Genomic DNA, 23,242 nt, shown 5'->3' on the forward strand with positions numbered 1-23,242 from the left:
CATTGACAGGCTGGTGGAATAGGCGGACAAGTGGCAGATGAAATTTAATGCAGAGAAGTGTGAAGTGATTTGTTTTGGTCAGAAGAACAAAAAGAGGCAATATAAAATAATGGGTACAATTCAAAAGAGTGCAGGAGCAGAGGGACCTGGGGGCATATGTGCACAAATCATTGAAGGTGGCAGGGCAGGTTAAGAAAACGGTTAATAAAGCATATGGGATCCTGAGCTTTAGAAGTAGGGGCACAGAGTACAAAAGCAAGGAAGGTATGATAAACCTTTATAAAACACTGGTTCAGCCTCAACTGGAGTATTGTGTCTAGTTCTGGCTACTTTAGGAATGATGTGAAGGCACTTGAGAGGGTCCAGAAAAGATTCATGAGAATGGTTCCAGGGATGAGGAACTTCAGTTATGTGGATAGATTACAGAAGCTGGGTCTGTTCTCCTTGGGAGAAAAAATTAAGAGATTTGATCACAGGAAATAGGAGCAGGAGTAGGTCATTTGGCCTGTCAAATCTGTTCCACCATTCAAACAGATCATGGCTGATCATCTACCTCTATGCCATTTTTCTCCACTATCCCCATATCCCTTGATATTATTTGTATTCAGAAATCTATCAAAATCAATTTCTGTCTTGAATATGCTCAATGATTGGGCTTCCACAGCCCTCTGGGATAGAGATGCCATAGATTCACCACCCTCTGAGTAAAGAAATTCCTCCTCATCTCAGTCTAAATGGCCTTATTATGAGTGGAGCCCACTTCTATTGCCACTTTTTCTTCTACCCCTTGTCATCATGCCTCTTTTCAGTTCTCTCCTCTTGGATACTCAGCCCTCACAAATTTCGTTGCCAACCCTACAGCACTTTTCAACCTTCCCAGGCTTGACTCCCTCTTGGATAAATCTACATCTTCCCTCTGTGCCCCTCTTGGCATCCTCCGAAGGACCCATTGAAGCACTCATCGCTCCCACCTTAGTCTCTTGCCCATCTTCCTGCCCAGCGCCCCCACTAAGGGCTAATCTTGCCAACCCGCCTCTCCTAGTGTTGACTCTGGATTCTTCCAGCGGATCAACTATCACCGCCCCTCTCTGCATCTCCCCCCAGAATGTCCGTTCACTTGTGAACAAGGTCCTTGCCTTCCATAAGCTCATTGTGGATGATTGCATCAACATCATGGGCTTGACAGAAACCTGGCTGAGGGGTGATGACATGTTTTCCCTAAAGGAATCCTCCCTGCCTGACTATATCTGCCACCACTTGCCCTGCCCAGACTGTCGTGGTGGCAGTGTGGTTGTTAATACCAAATAATACCTTGGTTTGTCCCCCTACTTCTCAGGCATGTTCTCTTACTTTGAGCATCTCACATTATTCCATCCTTCCTGCCTCTAATTTAAAACCATCATTTTCTACTGCGCACTCAAGTCCCATTAAAAATTCTCACTGTTGTCCTCTCTTAGCCTTTGCACTAAGCACTTTCTCATCTTCAGAAAATTCAACCTCCATCTCAATTCATCATGTTCCCTTTCCTCCAAGTTCACTGCCCTCCTATCTGTCCTTAATCTCTCCCCATATAAACTCCCCAACCCAGATTCACAGCCATCCCCTTGACCCTGCCATCTCACATGGCCTCGCTACTCTCATCTTACCAATCACAGGTAAGGTCATCTCTGATCACTTTCCACCTCCCAACCCTACCTCCCTCTGTACTGTCCCTTGAAAAACACTTACCCCAATTCACTTTCAAAATCCCTTTGGCCCTCCAGCCACCACAAATTTCTGCAACTACTGATCTGCTCAACCGCACCCTCATTACTCTCTCTTAACCTTGGCCGTCTCCCTAGTATGACCCTCATTTCCACTCTCTTAAGTCCAAGGGATGCAGACTTGAACAGATTGGTGAACAACATGTTTAGCCCAATCTGGCTGGACCACGTAAAGCAGTATCGGTCCTGCGCTTGTCTGCTGAAACTGTTTCGAGGAGAAGATAACCCCTGGCTTCTTTTCTCTGTTGCAGTCTTCACAAACCCCTCTCCTGTCATCTTTACCCTCACCTCCAACAAGTGCGAGAAGCTTACGGACTTCTTTGCCAATAAAATTGTGACTGATCAGCTGCCTCTGCCACTTCCCTCCCTTTTTCTAACCCACCAGGTAAAACTTCTTTTAAGTTCCCCCCTTACCCTGAAACCACATCTTTGTTGTTTCTCTCCTATCTTTCCTCATTCCCTCTCAGAGCTCAGCTCGCCCATGAAACTCACCTCCTGCTCCCTTGACCAGATTTCCACCACACTGCTGACTACCAACTTACCTTCCTGACTCCCACATTCGCCAATATGGTTTTCTCTCCTCAGGTACTGCCCGCCCCCCCCCCCCCCCCCACCCCCACCACTGCTCTTCCACCACCCCACCCCCCCCACCACCCCCACTCCAAAAAAAAAATCATCCCTTGACCCCCTCCGTCCTTGCAAGCTACTGGGGGATTGCATTAATCTAGTTCCATTCGTATCTGTCCAGTTGTAGCCTAATAATCACCTGTTAATGACTTCTCTTCCTTCTCCCGCACTTTCACCTTTGATGTTCCCCAAGGATCTATCCTTGGCCCGCTCCTACTTCTCATTTACATGCTGTCCCTCTGAAAATACAACATAATTTTCCACACGTAGAGCTGGGTGTTGTCAGGTGTACAACACCACCTCTTTTGACCTTTCCACCATCTCTAAATTGTCAGACTGTCTGTCGGACACCTAGTACTAGATGAGCAGCAATTTCCTCCAGTTAAATATTGGGAAGACCAAAGCCATGTCGTCAGTTCCCCACCACAAACTCTTTTCCTGAGCCACCAACTCGATTCCTCTCCCTGGCAACTGTCGGAGGCCAAACCAGACTGTTCGCAATCTTGCTATCATATCTGACACCGAGATAAACTTCTGACCACATATCTGTACCACTAATACAGTTTTGTTTCCACCTCTGTATTATGGCTCAACTCCACCCCTGCCTCAGCTTATCTGCCTCTGAAACCTTCATCCATGCTTTTGTTAGCTCTAGACTTGACTACTTCAGTGCACTTCTGGCTGGCCTCCCACGTTCTAACCATTTGGAAACTTGAGATCACCTGAAGCTCTGCTGCCTGTGTCCTAACTCGCACCAACTCCCATTCATCGATTACCCCTGTGCTTGCTGACCTTTGGCTCCTGGTTAAACAATGCCTTGATTTAAAATTCTCATCCTTGTTTTCAAGTTCCCCCATGGCCTTGTCTCCCCCATTCTCTAATCTCTGGTCCAATAACCCTGGAGACATCTGTGCTCCTCTAATTCCAGCCTCTTGAACTTCCCCGATTTTAATCACGTCACCACTGGTGGCCATACCTTCAGCTGCCGAGGCCCTAAGCTCTGAAATTCCCTCCCTAAATCCTTCTGCTTCTCTATCCTCCTTTTAAGATGCTCCTTAAAACCTACCTCTTTGACCAAGCATTTGGTCCTCTGCCCTACCATCTCCTGATGTGGCTCATTATCAAATTTTGTTTGCTAACACTCCTGTGCCGTGTCTTTAACATAGTAAAATCTCCCAAGGCTCTATATAAATACTAGTTGTTGATAATACAAAATTGCAAATTAAAAATACCAACATGTGACCATAGGTCCCAATTACAGAAACATATAAATGAAATGGCCATTGCATCACTCAAAATTGTCACTATTTGCAAATAAAAATCAAAAGTTGATGACAACATTTTGACATCTGCTAATCATCCTTTTTGTTCCAACTGTCACAACAGCCTCCATGGTTGCCAATCTTATTTAAATCCAACTGTCCACTCTTCAAATTACCACTGTTGGACCCAGGTGAATCACTATGAAAAAAAGGCAATTTGATGGCTCCTGATAAAGTCAATTACTTCAATAAAATTTCCAGAAGAGATTTTTTGTGCCTTCTTCAAATTAAATAACATTTATGGATTAAAATATGAACATGAAATTCTTGCAGATTATCCACTAATGGCAAAAGTTTACTGTGATTTTTAACTGACTTTTTTGAAAATTTACAGTAGCCCAAGCTATGACTAGATACATTAGTTTTTAAAGTCAAAGAACTGTGTATAGAACCATGCAATTTTGCTCTCTATGGGATTCCAAAAAATATAATTTTTTTACTGTTACAACTCAAATTATACTGGAACATGGTATACAGTAAATATGCAACAAACAGCATTTAGTTCTAATAAACATGAATCATATCTAGACTTCTGATTAGAGTTGCAAATGAAAAGATGCAAGATTTGCAAGTTCGTTATAAAATACATTTTTCATTTTTGTGTTTTTATTCCAACATTTTAACAATTGTTATAATCATCAAAGCATAGAGCAAAAGGCATGGGAGTGTAAAACTGTAGGATTAGGAGACTGCCATTAGGTCAAAAAGGCCTCTCTCTGTGATACAACTCAACCCCACTACTATCTTTTCACCACTGGGACAATTTAATTTCAATCGAAGTAAAGTTGTAGGTTGTGTGCCTGCTATTTCTAAAGATTTGCTTCCTGTGAGAGTTGCTCTCTATTGGGAGCATCAGATCATAGCTCATCTCCCTCAATACCTTCTTGCTCTCCACAGACATCTAATTATCTCTTGAACTCATTTATATTGTACAGGCCACTAGTTTATCAAAAGAACCCTTCCCTTGAGCTGCTGTGCTGTTAAATTTCATTGATAAGACAGTCTATGCCACTAAACTCACAAAGCTGCAATATTATTGGCATAATTACCAAGATACATTGACATAAGAAAATCATATGAATAAAAGAAACCCGATAGCTATTTGTTCCTTTTGAAGTCAATGGTAGCATTTGAAAACATATTACCTACATTAAAATAAATATAATGGAGTCAGCAGGATTCACAATACTGTAACAAGATGCAGAATTAATTTTACTCCTGTCAAAATTTCTTTCAAAGTCCCACACTCTGGAAGGATTTTACTAATGCCCTAGTTACACGCTAGGAGGTGCAAAAGTAACTTGCCTTCCTCGTCCTTCATGGGTTATTCTGGGAACCTACCTAGTAAGAAGACAGAACTAAAGACTCTGTTTCTGAATGCGTGCAGCATTCGTAACAAAACGGATGAATTATCAGCATCAATAGAAATAAATAAGTGTGACCCGACAGCCATTACTGAGACATGGCTGCAGACTGATCAAGGCTGAGACCTGAATATTCAAGGGTATTTAACATTTCAGAAGGACAGGAAGCTAGGAAAAGCTGGTGGGGTAGCTCTGTTAATTAATACAATAGTCAGAGATGACCTTAGATTTAAAGATCAAAATGTAGAATCAGTTTGAGTAGAGATAAGAAATAGCAATGGTAAGAAGTCACTTGTGGGAGTAGTTTATAGCACCTCCCCTCAAACAGCAGCTACACTGTAGCACAGAGTATACAGGAAGAAATAATAGGGACTTGTAAGAAAGGTAAAACAATAATCATGGGTGATTTTAATCTACGTATAGATTCGATGAATCAGATTGGCAAAGCCTGGAAGGGGAGTTCGTAGAGTGTATTCGAGACAATTTCTTACAGCAGCATGTTCTCGAGAGCAACCAGAGAGCAGGCAACTCTACAGCTGGTTATGTGCAATGAGACAGGATTAATTAATGACCTCATGGTAAAGGAGCCTTTAGGTAGCAGCGAACATAACATAATTGAATTTCGCATTCAGTTTGAGGGCAAGAAATATGGGTCTAATACTACTGACTTAGAGCGAGCTAAAGTGAACTGGGAAATTAGGTTAAGGGGTAGGACAGTACAGATGCAGTGGCAAACATTTAAGGAGATATTTTATAACACTCAGCAAAGATGCATTCCAGTGAGAAAGACTATGAGAAGGACGCACCATCCGTAGCTAACCAAGGAAGTAAAGGATAGGATCAAATTGAAAGAAATACAGTACAATTCTGTGAAAATAAGCAGCAGGTCAGAAGATCAGACAGAATTAAAAACCAACAAAGAACGACTACAAAAATGAGGGGGAAATTAAAGTATGAGGGAAAGCTAGCTACAAATATTAGAAAAAGATATCAAGAGTTTCTACAAGTATTTAATAAGGATAAGAGTAACTAAAGTGAGCACTGGTCCTCTACAGAGTGTGTCTGGGGAATTGATAATGGGAAATAAGGAAATGGTGGAAGCGTTGAACAGGCCCTGGCGACCATGTGTAAAGGAAGTGTGTCCAGCTGCAGCTACTGGCTGACTGCATTGCGCAGCTGGAGCTGCGGATGGATTCACTGTGGAGCATCCGCAATGCTGAGGACATCGTGGATACCACATTTAGCGAGGCGGTCACACCACAGGTAATGGCTGCACAGGCAGAAAAGGGATGGGTGACAGGCTGAGTAGTAGGCGCAGGCGAGTAGTGCAGGAGTCCCCTGTGGCCATCCCCCTCTCAAACAGATATCACTTTGAATACTGTTGGGGGGGATGGCTCTGCTGCACAGGAGAGGAGGGGAAAAAGACTGGGAGACCCATAGTGATAGGAGATTCAATTGTAAGGGGGAACAGACAGGCGTTTCTGTGGCCTCCCTGGGGCTAGGGTCAAGGATGTTTCGGAGTGGCTGCAGGACATTCTGAAGGGGGAGGGTGAACAGCCAGTGGTCGTGGTACATGTCAGTACCAACGACATAGGTAAAAAAAAAAGGGATGAGGTCCTGCAAGATGAATTTAAGGAGTTAGGAGCGAAATTAAAAAGCAGGACCTCAAAAGCTGGTGATCTCAAGATTACATCCTGTGCCACATGTTAGTGAGTATAGGAACAGGAGAATAGACCAGATGAATGTGTGGCTGGAGAAATGGGGAAGGAGGGAGGGATTTAGATTCTTGGGATATCAGGACCAGTTCTGGGGAAGGTGGGACCTGTACAAGCGAGACGGGTTACACCCAGGCAGGACCGGAACCAATGTCCTTGCAGGGGCGTTTGCTAGAGCTGTTGGGGAAGATTTATACTAGAATGGCAGGGGGATGGGAACCTGAGCGGGGAGACTGAGGAGGAAACAAGGTTAGAAACGAAAGACAGGAAACAAAAAGGCAAAAGTGGACGACACAGAAATCAAGGGCAAGAAACAAATAGGGCCCTTAATGCGAAATAAAGCTAAGATGACTAAAAATGTTAAAAAGACAAGCCTAAAGGCATTGTGTCTCAATGCGCGGAGTATTCGCAATAAGGCAGACGAATTAACTGCACAAATAGATGTAAATGGATCCGATATAGTTACGATTACAGTTGAGACATGACTGCAGGGTGACCAAGGATGGGAACTGAACATCCAGGGGTATTCAATATTTAGGAAGGACAGGCAAAACAGGAAAGGAGGTGGAGTAGCGTTGTTAGTAAAAGAGGAAATCAATACAATGGTGAGGAAGGATCTTAGCTCAGAGAATCCTGATGTGGAATCTGTATGGGTGGAGCTGAGCACCAAGGGGCAGAAAACGTTGGTGGGGGTTGTATACAGACCCCCAAACAGCAGTGGTGATGTAGAGGATGGCATTAAACAGGAAATTAGAAACGTATGCAATAAGGGTACAACTGTAATTATGGGCGATTTTAATCTACATATAGATTGGGTAAACCAAATTAGCAATAACACTGTAGAGGAGGAACTCCTGGAGTGTGTACGTGATGGTGTTTTGGACCAATATGTTGAGGAACCAACCAGAGAACAGGCCATCCTAGACTGGGTATTGTGTAATGAGAAAGGATTGTTGTGCGGGGTCCCTTGGGGAAGAGCGAACATAACATAATAGAATTCATTAAGATGGAGAGTGAGGCTCTCTGAGACTAGGGTCCTGAATCTAAATAAAGGAAACTATGAAGATATGAAATGCAAGTTGGCTATGACAGATTGGGGAACATTACTTAAAGGGTTGACAGTGGATAGGCAATGGCTAGCATTTAAAGAGCGCATGGATGAATTACAAAAATTGTTCATTCCTGTCTGGCGCAAAAATAAAACAGGAAGGGTGGCTTAACCATGGCTTACAAAAGAAATTAGGGATAGTATTAGAGCCAAGGAGGAGAAATATAAAATGGCCAGAACAAGCAGCAAACCTGAGGATTGGGAGCAGTTTAGAATTCAGCAAAGGAGGACAAAGGGATTGATTAAGAAGGGGAAAATAGAGCAGGAGAGTAAGCTTCCAGGGAACATAAAAACTGACTGTAAAAGCTTCTATAGCTATGTGAAGAGAAAAAGATTAGTGAAGACAAATGTGGGTCCCTTACAGTCAGAAACGGGGGAATTTATAATGGGGAACAAAGAAATGGCAGACCAATTAAATACATACTTTGGTTCTGTCTTCACAAAGGAGGACACAAATTATCTTCCAGAAATGTTGGGGGAACATAGGGTCTAATGAGAAGGAGGAACTGTATGAAATTAGTATTAGTAGGTAAATGGTGTTAGGGAAATTGATGGGATTGAAGGCCGATAAATCCCCAGGGCCTGATAATCTACATCCCAGAGTACTTAAGGAAGTGGCCCTAGAATTAGTAGATGCATTGCTGGTCATTTTTCTGAATTCTATAGACTCTGGAACAGTTCCAACGGATTGGAGGGTAGCTAATGTAACCCCACTATTTAAAAAGGGAGGTAGAGAGAAAACAGGGAATTATAGACCAGTTAGCCTGACATCAGTAGTGGGAAAAAGATGTAATAGCAGAGCACTTGGAAAACACTGACAGGCTCGGACAAAGTCAACATGGATCTACGAAAGGGAAATCATGCTTGACAAATCTACTGGCATTTTTTGAGGATGTAACCAGTAGAATAGATAAGGGAGAACCAGTGGATGTGGTGTATTTGGACTTTCAGAAGGCTTTTGATAAGGGCCCACATAAGAGATTAGCGTGCAAAATTAAAGCATATGGGATTGAGGGATAGAGAACTGGCTGACAGACAGGAAACAAAGGGTAGGATTAAACGGGTGTTTTTCCGAGTGGCAGGCAGTGACTAATGGGGTACTGCAGGGATCAGTGCTAGGACCCCAGCTATTCACAATATATATTAATGATATAGATGAGGGAATTAAATGTAATATATCCAAGTTTGCAGATGACACAAAGCTGGGTGGGAGTGTGAGCTGTGAGGAGGATGCAGAGAAGCTCCAGTGTGATTTGGACAGGTTGAGCGAGTGGGCAAATACATGGCAGATGCAGTATAATGTGGATAAATGTGAGGTTATCCACTTTGGTAGCAAAAACAGGAAAGCAGACTATCGGAACAGCGATAGATTGGGAAAGGGGGAGGTGCAGCAAGACCTGGGTGTCCTTGTGCACCAGTCACAAAGTAAGCATGCAGGTGTAGCAGGCAGTTAACTCTTTGTTTCCTGTCTGTCAGCCAATTCTCTATCCCTCAATCCCATATGCTTTAATTTTGCACGCTAATCTCTTATGTGGGCCCTTATCGAAAGCCTTCTGAAAGTCCAAATACACCACATCCACTGGTTCTCCCTTATCTATTCTACTGGTTACATCCTCAAAAAATGGTATGTTGGCCTTCATAGCGAGAGGATTCGAATACAAAAGCAGGGATGTCTTGCTGCAGTTATACAAGGCCTTGGTGAGACCACACCTTGAGTATTGTATGCAGTTTTGGTCTCCTTATCTGAGGAAGGATATTCTTGCTAAGCAGGGAGTGCAGTGAAGGTTCACCAGAGATTCCTGGGATGGCAGGACTGACGTATGAAGAGAGATTGGGTCAATTAGGCTTATATTCGCTAGAGTTTAGAAGAATAAGAGAGGATCTCATAGAAACCTACAAAATTCTAACAGGACTGGACAGACTAGATGCAGGAAGGATGTTCCCGATGGCGGGGAGTCCAGGACCAGGGGTCACAGTCTAAGGATAATGGGTAAGCCATTTTGGACTGAGATGAGGAAAGATTTCTTCACCCAGAGAGTGGTGAACCTGTGGAATTCTCTACCACAGAAAGCAGTTGAAGCCAAATCATTAAATATATTCAAGAAAGAGTTAGATATAGTTCTTAGGGCTAAAGGGATCAAGGGATATGGGAAGAAAGCGGGAATAGGGTACTGAGTTTGGATGATCAGCCATGATCGTATTGAATGGCAGAGCAGGTTCGAAGGGCTGACTGGCCTACTCCTGCTCCTATTTTTCTACGTTTCTATATTTTGTGTCCGTCTTCACTGTAGAAGACATAAGTAACATCCCAGAAATACTTGTAAATCGAGAGGTGAAAGGGAGAGAGGAACTTAAAATAATTACAATCACCAGGCAAAAGGTACTCAGAAAACTATTAGAACTGAAGGCTGACAAGTCCCCAGGACCCGATAGCCAGCATAAAAGGGTCTTAAAAAGTTGCTGCTGAGATAGTTGAGGCATTGGTTGTAATTTTCCAAAATTCCCTAGATTCTGGAAAGGTTCCATCAGATTGGAAAATAGCAAATGTAACTCCTCTATTCAAGAAAGGAAGGAGACAGAAAGCAGGAAACTACAGGTCAGTAACTCAACATGTCATCAGAAAAATGCTAGAATCTATTGTTAAGGAGGTTATAGCAGAACACTTAGAAAATCACAATGGGATCAGACAGTCAACATGGTTTTGTGAAAGGGAAAGCATGTTTGACTAATTTATTAGCGTTTTTTGAGGCAGTAACAAGCAAAGTGGATAAAGAGGAACCTGTAGATGTGGTGTACTTGGATTTCTAAAAGGCATTTGATGAGGTGCCACATCAAAGGTTATGACACAAAATAAGAGCTCATGGTGTAGGGGTAACATATTAGCATGGATAGAGGATTGGTTAGCTAACAGGAAGCAGAGAGTTGGGTTAAATGGGGTATTTTCGGGTTGGCAAGCTGTAACTAGCGGAGTGCCACAGGGATCACTGCTGGGGCCTCAACTATTTACAATCAGTATCAATGATTTGGATGAAGGGACCGAATGTATGGTAGCTAAACTTATTGATGACACAAAATAAGGTAGGAGAGTGAGTTGTGAAAAGGACGTAAAGAGTCTACAAAGGGATATAGATAGGTTAAGTGAGTGGGCAAAAATTTGGCAGATGGAGTATAATGTGGAAAAATGCAAACTTGTCCACTTTGGCAGGAAAAATTTTAAAAACAGTATATTTATTTAAATGGAGAGATTGCAGAACTCTACGGTACAGAGGGATCTGGGTGTCCTGGTACATGGTTCACAAAAAGTTAATCTGCAGGTACAGCAAGTGATTCGGAAGGCAAATGGAATGTTGTCATTTATTGCAAGGGGAATGGAATATAAAAGTAAGGAAGTTTGCTACAGTTGAACAGGGTGTTGGTGAGACCACATCTGGAGAACTCTTAAGAAAAAGGATATGACTGCATTAGAAGTAGTTCAGAAAAGGTTCACTCGACTGATTCCTGGGATGAAGGGGTTATCTTATGAGGAAAGGTTGAACAGGTTGGGCCTGAATCCATTGGAGTTTAGAAGAATGAGGTGATCTTATTGAAACATAAGATCCTGAGGGGACTTGATAGGGCGGATGCTGAGAGGATGTTTCCCCTTATTGGAGAGACTAGAACTAGGGGACAGAGTTTAAAAATTAGGGGTCACCCATTGAAGACAGAAATGAGAATTTTTTTCACTCAAAGCGTTGATAGTCTGTGGAATTCTCTTCCCTGGAGAGCAGTGGAGACAGGGTCATTGAATATTTTTAAGGCCGAGTTAGATTGATTCTTGAATGACAAGAGAGTCAAAGGTTATAGCAGGTAGACAAGAAAGTAGAGTTGAGGCTGCAATCAGATCAGCCATGATCTTATCAAATGGCAGAGCAGGCTTGAAGGGTCAAATGGCCTACTCCTTCTCCTAGTTCATATGAAACCAGGAAATTAATGCGCAAGGAATTATATATGTGAACCTGCATCTTACCTTCACACTGGTGTACAAATGGTACTCAGCCACCTACATTTTGCATTTGGCGTAAAAAATGTTTATTCTCCAAAACTGAATGCCTTTCCTACGTATCCAGGAGAATAAAATTACTTCAGAAAATTAGTTAGAATATTTTAATCTGTGGAAATGTCACATTTTGCACTGGAGAGGATTTACCTCCTTTTTTGTATTAAAATAACTGTTTACCAATTACCAATAAACTAGAATTTTGGTCTTCTGTCTAAGAAAGGATTTATGATGTGAAAAGTCGAGATAAAAGGCTAAAGAATTGGGTTTTAAAAAGAAAATTAGTTTGATCTTCCAGATTCAGGCGATTTGATTTCAACAGGAATTTTTTTGAGCACATAATATTAACTTCTACAAGTATGGGAGGAACACAATGATAAATAGGGAGACCCAGTCCCGACCTACAGGAATGTACCGTCCTGTTCGACGATTACAGAATCTCACAAACAATGTCTTTAGAAAGTCTATGCTTCTGATTGAATTGAGTAAGTATAGTGCAGGAAACAGAATGTGATCGAGAACAACAAAGAACAATACAGCACAGGAACAGGCCATTCGGCCCTCCAAGCCTGTGCTGATCTTGATGCCTGCCTAAACCAAAACCTTCTGCACTTCCGCAGTCTGTATCCCTCTATTCCCATCCTATTCATGTATTTGTCAAGATGCCTCTTAAACGTCTCTATGGTACCTGCTTCCACCACCTCCCCCGGCAACAAGTTCCAGGCACTCATCACCCGCTGTGTAAAGAACTTGCCTCGCACATCCCCTCTAAACTTTGCCCCTCTCACCTTAAATCTATATCCCCTAGTAACTCTTCCACCCTGGGAAAAAGCTTCTGACTATCCACTCTGTCCATGCCGCCTATAACTTTGTAAACCTCTATCATGTCGCCCCTCCACCTCCGTTGTTCCAGTGAAAACAATCCGAGTTTATCCAACCTCTCCTCATAGCTAATGCCCTCCAGACCAGGCAACATCCTGGTAAACCTCCTCTGTACCCTCTCCAAAGCCTCCACGTCCTTCTGGTAGTGTGGCGACCAGAATTGCGCACAATATTCTAAGTGTGGCCTAACTAAAGTTCTGTATAGCTGCAGCATGACTTGCCAATTTTTATACTCTATGCCCCGACCGATGAAGGCAAGCATGCCGTATGCCTTCTTGATTACCTTATCCACCTGCGTTGCCACTTTCAGTGACCTGTGGACCTGTACGCCCAGATCTCTCTGCCTGTCAATACTCCTAAGGGTTCTGCCATTTATTGTATACTTCCCACCTGCATTAGACCTTCCAAAATGCATTACCTCACATTTGTCCAGATTAAACTCCATCTGCCATTTCTCCGCACAAGTCTCCAACCGATCGACATCCTGCCATATCCTCTGACAATCCTCATCATTATCCGCAACTCCACCAACCGTTGTGTCGTCCGCAAACGTACTAAACAGACCAGCTACATTTTCCTCCAAATCATTTATATATACTACAAACAGCAAAGGTCCCAGCACTGATCCCTGCGGACCACTAGTCACATCCCTCCATTTAGAAAAGCACCCTTCCACTGCTACCCTCTGTCTTCTATAACCGAGCCAGTTCTGTATCCATCTTGCCAGCTCCCCTCTGATCCCATGTGACTTCACCTTTTGTACCAGTCTGCCATGAGGTACCTTGTCAAAGGCTTTACTGAAGACAATATAGTTAACATCCACTGCCCTACCTTCATCAATCATCTGCGTCACTTCCTCAAAAAACTCAATCAAATTAGTGAGACACGACCTCCCCTTCACAAAACCATGCTGCCATTTGCTAATAAGTCCATTTGTTTCCAAATGGGAGTAAATCCTGTCCTGAAGAATCCTCTCTAATAATTTCCCTACCACTGATGCAAGGCTCACCGGCCTATAATTTCCTGGATTATCCTTGCTACCCTTCTTAAACAAAGGAACAACACTGGCTATTCTCCAACCCTCTGGGACCTCACCTGTAGCCAATGAGGATGCAAAGATTTCTGTCAAGGCCCCAGCAATTTCTTCCCTTGCCTCTCTCAGTATTCTGGGGTAGTTCCGATCAGGCCTTGGGGACTTATCTACCTTAATGCTTTGCAAGACACCCAACACCTCCTCCTTTTTGATAATGAGGTGACTGAGACTATCTACACTCCCTTCCCTAGACTCATCATCCACCAAGTCCTTCTCCTTGGTGAATACTGATGCAAAGTACTCATTTAGTACCTCGCCCATTTCCTTTGGCTCCACACATAGATTCCCTTCTCTGTCCTTGAGTGGGCCAACCCTTTCCCTAGTTACCCTCTTGCTCTTTATATATGTATAAAAAGCCTTGGGATTTTCCCTAATCCTGTTTGCCAATGACTTCTCATGACCCCTTTTAGCCCTCCTGACTCCTTGCTTAAGTTCCTTCCTACTGTCTTTATATTCCTCAAGGGATTCGTCTGTTCCTAGCCTTCCAGCATTTACGAATGCTTCCTTTTTCCTTTTTGACGAGGCTCACAATATCCCGCGTTATCCAAGGTTCCCGAAACTTGCCAAACTTATCCTTCTTCCTCACAGGAACATGCTGGTCCTGGATTCTAATCAACTAATGTTTGAAAGACTCCCACATGTCAGATGTTGATTTACCCTCAAACAGCCGCCCCCAATCTAAATTCTTCAGTTCCTGCCTAATATTGTTATAATTAGCCTTCCCCCAATTTAGCTCCTTCACCTGAGGACTACTCTTATCCTTATCCACAAGTACCTTAAAACTTATGGAATTATGGTCACTGTTCCCGAAATGCTCCCCTACTGAAACTTCGACCACCTGGCCGGGCTCATTCCCCAATACCAGGTCCAGTACGGCCCCATCCCTAGTTGGACTATCTACGTATTGTTTCAAGAAGCCCTCCTGGATGCTCCTTACAAATTCTGCCCCATCGAAGCCCCAGTCAATATAGGGGAAGTTAAAATCACCCACCACTACAACCCTGTTACCGTTACATCTTTCCAAAATCTGTCTACATATCTGCTCCTCTACCTCCTGCTGGCTGTTGGGAGGCCTGTAGTAAACCCCCAACATCATGACTGCACCTTTCCTATTCCTGAGCTCCACCCATATTGCCTCGCTGCATGACCCCTCCGAGGTGTCCTCCCACAGCACAGCTGTGAGATTCTCCTTAACCAGTAATGCAACTCCCCCACCCCTTTTACATCCCCCTCTATCCCGCCTGAAGCTTCTAAAGCCTGGAACATTTAGCTGCCAATCCTGTCCTTCCCTCAACCAAGTCTCTGTAATAGCAACATCATCATATTTCCAAGTACTAATCCAAGCTGTAAGTTCATCTGCCTTACCTGTTGTGTAGGATTTCATCCTCGCCTTGGAGATGGAAACAGGGAGGTGGGGGTCCACACAGAATGGCAAGCAACAGCATTGGGCAGAATGCCCAACATCGTCCTGGCCCCACGGCATTTTGTTCAGGGAAGGTGACCCTCCCATCCCAGGCCAATTGAAGTCCTTAAGTGGCTAATTGGTGGCTAGCTTCCTGCCTCCGCTCTGATTTTACTCAAGTTGGAGGGGCCCGACACGGTGTAGAGACATTGCCAGGCAAGCCCTGGCTGCCTCTCAGTGGGCTCGGGCGGGGGGGGTCCCTCTTCTTGGGGCAACCCACGACCCTCCTCCACCCACCCTCTCCCCAGCGGCAACAGCCGCTTCCACAGCAAGATGCCGTCAAACCCCACCCAGCTCTCCGACTGGCCGGCAGCTCTGGAGGCGAGAGCTTGTTTCTTAAAGGGACAGCATCACCGATGGTGGGCAGTTAATTGGCTGCCCACCCGACATGCAATTCCAATGGGGGCCCAACAGAGGGCCAAGGCAGGTTCTCCCCACTGCTGGGATAAAATCCTGGCCATACAGAGAATGCATAATCTCATAGGATGGTGGTGACAATTAATTTTTTAAAAAAAAGTTCAGCACTACCAAGCTGGTTTCAAAGTTCAACCTCCATCTGTCCCAATTATTGTTGTTAACTGCAAGGTTTGAATCACCACTGGCATTACCTAAATTCACATCAGGATAGGGCTCCCGCTAATACCAAGACTTCTGCCTATGCAAACTAGAATCAGACTTTGTGCAACTTCATTCTCACTACTGTCAACTAACATTCTCACTTTTCTGGATGCAATGTTCCCCATCACTTATTCCTATCTTACAGGAATAAAGCTTGGAAACAGCTGAACACCCAACCTGTACAGCAGCTCAGTAAATGCAAAATGGAAGACTGCCCTTATTACAAAGAACTGCTGCCTCAGAGAGCGTTAAAACTACAAAATCTCAGAAGCTGGTTACTTTAAAAGTTACTCTGGTTTTGCTGCTCTGGTATTCTTCAGCAATGGACCCCTGTACTACTGCCTTTAAGGCACTCCCAGAGTTGATTTAGTTTAAATAACTCTGCACTCTATTACCGTGAAACCAGTTTGCCAATATTAATGAAAATTAAAATGCTGAATGCTACAGATATTGAAATTAAAATTTACCTGCATCAAAAGGAACCCACCACCAATGGCTGTAGCTGCAAGCTTGCCAATCTTCTGGAATACAAAGCCTGCACACCTGAAAGTTAGGAGATACAACAGAACTAAATATTAATTTTAGTTTAGGCTCTCCTTCAAAAACACTTTACTTGGATAAGTAAATTTCTGAATGTTAGGGTTTCCTGGTCCCTTTCTGCATCCCCAAACCAATGGTCAAGGCAGAGTATCTGTTCAATATCCTGCCAATACTGCTTTGTGCCAAATGTCACTGATTTCCATTCTAATTTTCCTTACCCAGGACGAAGCGTCACACATCCAATCAGTTGCTAGGGCAGATTGCTAGCTGAAATTGGAATCTCACACCTTTTAAATGCATTGCCATTGTGGGCCTCACACTTTTTGTCAATATTCTGTTTAAAATATCAACTAGTTCAGCAAGTCTTTAAATCTTTAAACTATGGTCATAAGAATCGAAAAGCAAAATTTTTTTTTAAAGGTGTGCAACTAATAAGTGACGTTCAAAGACACTTGGGCGTGCTTGCATAAGGAATGCAGAAAGTTAGCGTGCAGGTACAGCAAACAATTAGGAAGAAATATGGTATATTGACCTTTATTGCAAGGGGATTGGAGTGCAAGAATAAAGAAGTCTTGATAAAATTGTACAGGGTTTTTGAGAGACCACATCTGGAGTACTGTGTGCAGTTTTGGTCTCCACATTTAAGAAAGGATATACTTGCACTGGAGGCGGTACACCAAAGGTTCATTAAATTGGTCCCTGGGATGAGGGGGTTGTCCTTCGATGACAGGGTGAGTAAATTGGGCCTATATTCTCTGGAGTTTAGAAGAATGAGGCGATCTCATTGAAATATACAAGATTGTGAAGGGACTGGATAGCGTAGTCACAGAGATTGTTTTGGCAGGTTGGGGAATCGAAAACACAGGGGCACAATCTCAGGATAAAGGCCCGATCATTTAGGACCAAGATGAGAAGAAATTACATCACTCAAAGGGTTGTGAATCTTCAGAATTCTCCACCCAAGAGGGTTGTGGATGCTCCATCGTTGAATACATTTAAGAATGGGATAGATAGATTTTTGGTTTCTCAGGGAATCAACGGAAATGGCGAGCCAGCAGGAAAGTGGAGTTGAAGCCTAAGATCAGCCATGATCGTATTGAATGGAGGAGCAGGCTTGATGGGCCATATGATTTACTCCTGCTCCTATTTCTTGTTTATATTAAATCATTTCATAAATGTACAAAAGAATAAACTATCCTTTCTTTTTGGGGATTCAATTCAAAACCAGCCAGACGAATGGAATGAGAATCTCCTCCCTTTGGTGCTAAGGAAACGGTGTAGGTATGAGTTTTCAGTACAAAATTGATTATATTATGGTAATAAATTAGTAGTCTTGCTCATTGACAGTAATGGAAATCAGGAAATAACAGTAGAGCATGCTCTTAGAAGGTTGGAGTTGAGGTACATTTCACATGTAGTGTAGAGGGAGCTTTAATCTGCATACCAACTGTGGGAGATTATGACACTAATAACCAGTGCGAAATAACGAAGAAACATTTTAATTCCCCAGCATTGACATCTTAGTTTGATGGTTAACAATGTATATATTTGTAAGCAGATTAAAATGAAAGATTGGAAATTTTAAACATTTCATGAACTGTGAGGAAGATAGTGATAAACTTCAAGAGGACTTACCTTGGGGATTCTCAGAGCAGACTCGGAGGGCAGAGTTCCAGACCGGTAAGTATAAAAAACTTACCTCGGGGATTCTCGGAGCAGACTCGGAGGGCGGAGTTCCAGACCGGGAAGTTACCTCGGGTGGGGGAAAAAACCTGAAAAATTGACGTCACAGGAAAGCTGTGACCTGATTGGCTGGTCGGGAATCTGTACCGAATTTGAAAATAAAACTGATAAAAATTGATTAAAACACTAATTAACTAATTAATAAGTAGAGTAACTAAACCAGAGGGAGGAGATTACTGTATTTAGTTAGCATTTAGTATTTATTGTAGGAATCTAGCACTAGGGACCATATAGTTAAGTGTATCATAATTTAGTAAGGATTTAATAAGTATTTATTTATTTTATATTAATTAAATAATCAGTGCTAAGAATGACAGTTAGAGGGGTGAAGTGCTTCACCTGTGAGATGTGGGAGGTCTGTGCCGCTTCCAGCGTTCCGGGTGACTACATCTGCAAGAAGTGTACCCAGTTGCAGCTCCTCACAGACCGCATGGATCGGTTGGAGCGGCAACTGGATGCACTTAGGAGCATGCAGATGACAGAAAGCGTCATAGACAGGAGTTTTAGAGAAGTGGTTACACCCAAGGTGCAGGCAGATAGATGGGTGACCGCTAGAAGGGGCAGGCAGTCAGTGCAGGAATCCTCTGTGGCTATCCCCCTCTCTAACAAGTATACCGTTTTGGATACTGTTGGGGGGGGGGATGGCCTATCAGGGGAAAACAGCAGCAGCCAGAGCAGTGGCACCACAGCTGGCACTGTTGTTCAGCAGGGAGGGACAAAGTGCAGAAAAGCAATAGTTATGGGGGACTCGACAGTCAGGGGCACAGATAGGCGCTTCTGTGGACGTGAAAGAGACTCCAGGATGGTATGTTGCCTCCCTGGTGCCAGGGTCAAGGATGTCTCTGAACGGACAGGGGGCATTCTGAAGGGGGAGGGTGAACAGCCAGAGGTTGTGGTACACATCGGTACCAACGACATAGGCAGGAAGAGTGATGAGGTCCTGCAGGGGGAGTTTAGGGAGTTAGGTAGTAAGTTAAAAAAAAAAACAGGACCTCTAGGGTTGTAATCTCTGGATTACTCCCTGTGCCACGTGCCAGTGAGGCTAGAAATAGGAAGATAGTGCAGCTCAACACGTGGCTGAGCAGCTGGTGTAGAAGGGAGGGTTTCAGATATCTGGACCATTGGGCTCTCTTCAGGGACAGATGGGACCTGTACAAGAAGGACGGGTTGCATCTAAACTGGAGGGGCACTAATATCCTGGCTGCAAGGTTTGCTAGCGTCACTCGGGAGGGTTTAAACTAGTGTGGCGGGGGGTGGGAACCATTGCAGTAGGACAGCTAGTGAAATAAATGAGGAGGACATAGTAAATAAGGCCAGTAGAACTAAGAGGAAGAGCAGGCAGGGAGATGTTGCTGAGCACAGCGGGACTGGTGGTCTGAAGTGCATTTGTTTCAATGCGAGAAGTATAACATGCAAGGCAGATGAACGTAGAGATTGGATTAGTACTTGGAACTATGATGTTGTTGCTATTACAGAGATTTGGTTGAGGGAAGGACAAGATTGGCAGATAAATGTTCTGGGATTTAGAAGCTTCAGGCGGGATAGAGGGGGATGTAGAAGGGGTGGGGGAGTTGCATTACTGGTTAAGGAGAATATCACAGCTGCACTGCGGGAGGACACCTCAAGAGGGGTCATGCAGCGAGGCAACATGGGTGGAGCTCAGGAATAGGAAGGGTGCAGTCACGATGTTGGGGGTTTACTACAGGCCTCCCAACAGCCAGCGGGAGGTAGAGGAGCAGATATGTAGACAGATTTTGGAAAGATGTAAAGGTAACAGGGTTGTGGTGGTGGGTGATTTTAACTTCCCCTATATTGACTGGGACTCACAGTGCTAGGGGCTTCGATGGGGCAGAATTTGTGAGGAGCATCCAGGAGGGCTTCTTGAAACAGTATGTACATAGTCCAACTAGGGATGGGGCCATTCTGGACCTGGTATTGGGGAATGAGCCCGGCCAGGTGGTCGAAGTTTCAGTGGGGGAGCATTTCGGGAGCAGTGACCATAATTCCATAAGTTTTAAGGTACTTGTCGATAAGGATAAGAGTAGTCCTTCGGTGTAGATGCTAAATTGGGGGAAGGCTAATTATAACAATATTAGGCAGGAACTGAAGAATTTAGATTGGGGGCGGCTGTTTGAGGGTAAATCAACATCTGACATGTGGGAGTCTTTCAAACGTCAGCTGATTAGAATCCAGGACCAGCATGTTCCTGTGAGGAAGAAAGACAAGTTTGGCAAGTTTCGGGAAGCTTGGATAACACGGGATATTATGAGCCTCGTCAAAAAGAAAAAGGAAGCATTCGTAAGGGCTGGAAGGCTAGGAACAGATGAAGCACTTGAGGAATATAAAGACAGTAGGAAGGAACTTAAGCAAGGAGTTAGGAGGGCTAAAAGGGGTCATGAAAAGTCATTGGCAAACGGGATTAGGGAAAATCCCAAGGCTTTTTATACATAGATAAAGAGCAAGAGGGTAACCAGGGAAAGGGTTGGCCCACTCAAGGACAGAGATGGGAATCTATGTGTGGAGCCAGAGGAAATGGACGAGGTGCTAAATGAGTACTTTGCATCAGTATTCACCAAAGAGAAGAACTTGGTGGATGATGAGCCTAGGGAAGGGAGTGCAGATAGTCTCAGTCATTTTATTATCAAAAAGGAGGTGGTGTTGGGTGTCTTGCAAAGCATTAAGGTAGATAAGTCCACAGGGCCTGATGGGATCTACCCCAGAATACTGAGAGAGGCAAGGGAAGAAATTGCTGGGGCCTTGACAGAAATCTTTGCATCTTCATTGGCTACAGGTGAGGTCCCAGAGGACTGGAGAATAGCCAATGTTGTGCCTTTGTTTAAGAAGGGTGGCAAGGATAATCCAGGAAACTATAGGCCGGTGAGCCTTACGTCAGTGGTCGGGAAACTATTAGAGAGGATTATTCGGGACAGGATTTACTCCCATTTGGAAACAAACGAACTTATTAGCGAGAGACAGCATGGTTTTGTGAAGGGGAGGTCGTGTCTTACTAATTTGATTGAGTTTTTTGAGGAAGTGACGAAGATGATTGATGAAGGAAGGGCAGTGGATGTTATCTATATGGACTTTAGTAAAGCCTTTGACAAGGTCCCGCATGGCAGATTGGTACAAAAGGTGAAGTCACACGGGATCAGAGGGGAGCTGGCAAGATGGATACAGAACTGGCTCGGTCATAGAAGACAGAGGGTATCAGTGGATGGGTGTTTTTCTGAATGGAGGAATGTGACTAGTGGTGTTCCGCAGGGATCAGTGCTGGGACCTTTGCTGTTTGTAGTATATATAAATGATTTGGAGGAAAATGTAGCTGGTCTGATTAGGAAGTTTGTGGACGACACAAAGGTTGGTGGAGTTGCGGATAATGATGAGGATTGTCAGAGGATACAGCAGGATATAGATCGATTGGAGACTTGGGCGGAGAAATGGCAGATGGAGTTTAATCGGGACAAATGTGAGGTAATGCATTTTGGAAGGTCTAATGCAGGTGGGAGGTATACAGTAAATGGCAGAACCCTTAGGAGTATTGACAGGCAGAGAGATCTGGGCGTACAGGTCCACAGGTCACTGAAAGTGGTAATGCAGGTGGATAAGGTAATCAAGAAGGCATACGGCATGCTTGCCTTCATTGGTTGGGGCATAGAGTATAAAAATTGGCAAGTCATGTTGCAGCTGTACAGAACCTTAGTTCGGCCACACTTAGAATATTGCGTGCAATTCTGGTCGCCACACTACCAGAAGGACGTGGAGGCTTTGGAGAGGGTACAGAGGAGGTTTACCAGGATGTTGCCTGGTCTGGAGGGCATTAGCTATGAGGAGAGGTTGGAAAAACTCGGATTGTTTTCACTGGAACGACGGAGGTGGAGGGGCGAGGACGACCTCCCCTTCACAAAACCATGCTGTCTCTCGCTAATAAGTTCGTTTGTTTCCAAATGGGAGTAAATCCTGTCCCGAATAATCCTCTCTAATAGTTTCCCGACCACTGACGTAAGGCTCACCGGCCTATAGTTTCCTGGATTATCCTTGCCACCCTTCTTAAACAAAGGCACAACATTGGCTATTCTCCAGTCCTCTGGGACCTCACCTGTAGCCAATGATAGAGGTTTACAAAGTTATGAGCGGCATGGACAGAGTGGATAGTCAGAAGCTTTTTCCCAGGGTGGAAGAGTCAGTTACTAGGGGACATAGGTTTAAGGTGCGAGGGGCAAAGTTTAGAGGGGATGTGCGAGGCAAGTGTTTTTACACAGAGGGTGGTGAGTGCCTGGAACTTGCTGCCAGGGGAGGTGGTGGAAGCAGATACGATAGTGACGTTTAAGAGACATCTTGACAAATACATGAATAGGAAGGGAATAGAGGGATATGGGCCCTGGAAGTGCAGAAGGTGTTAGTTTAGGCAGGCATCAAGATTGGCGCAGGCTTGGAGGGCCGAATGGCCTGTTCCTGTGCTGTACTGTTCTTTGACATAGACAGGCTGGTGGAATAGGCAGACAAATGGTGAATGAAGTTTAATGCAGAAAAGCATGAAGTGATTAATTTTGGTAGGATGAATGAGAAGAGGCAATTTAAATTAAAGGGTACAATTCTCAAGTGGGTGCAGGAGCAGAGAGTCCTGGGGGCATATGTGCATAATTCATTGAAGGTTGCAGGGCAGGTTAATAAAGCACATGGGATCCTGTGCTTTATAAATAGGGGCATAGAGTACAAAAACAAGGAAGATATGATAAACCTGTATAAAACACTGGTTTGGCCTCAACTGGAGTATTGTGTCCCGTTCTGGGCACCGCACCTCCGGAAGGATGTTAAGGCATTTGAGTGGGTGCAGAAAAGATTCATGAGAATGGTTCAAGGGATGAGGAACTTCAATTACTTGGACAGGTTGGAAAAGCTGGATCTGTTCTCATTGGAGATGAGGATATTAAAAGGGGATTTGATCGAGGTGTTCAAAATCATGAGGCGT

At 44.0% G+C, this 23,242-nt stretch overlaps 1 protein-coding gene across 2 annotated transcripts in view; it reads right to left on the reverse strand.

Annotated features, from left to right (window-relative positions):
- fundc1 (FUN14 domain containing 1) overlaps positions 1 to 23,242 on the reverse strand; it is a 40,145-nt gene that overhangs the window by 7,167 nt on the left and 9,736 nt on the right. For both annotated transcript variants that reach the window (XM_068039908.1, XM_068039909.1), the window contains exon 3: positions 16,458 to 16,533. In XM_068039908.1, coding sequence (XP_067896009.1) covers positions 16,458 to 16,533 — 76 coding nt within the window. The remainder of the gene's footprint in view (positions 1 to 16,457; positions 16,534 to 23,242) is intronic.

The sequence above is a fragment of the Heterodontus francisci genome, chromosome 10 (genome assembly GCF_036365525.1).
Source record: "Heterodontus francisci isolate sHetFra1 chromosome 10, sHetFra1.hap1, whole genome shotgun sequence".
Taxonomy (NCBI): Eukaryota; Metazoa; Chordata; class Chondrichthyes; order Heterodontiformes; family Heterodontidae; genus Heterodontus; species Heterodontus francisci.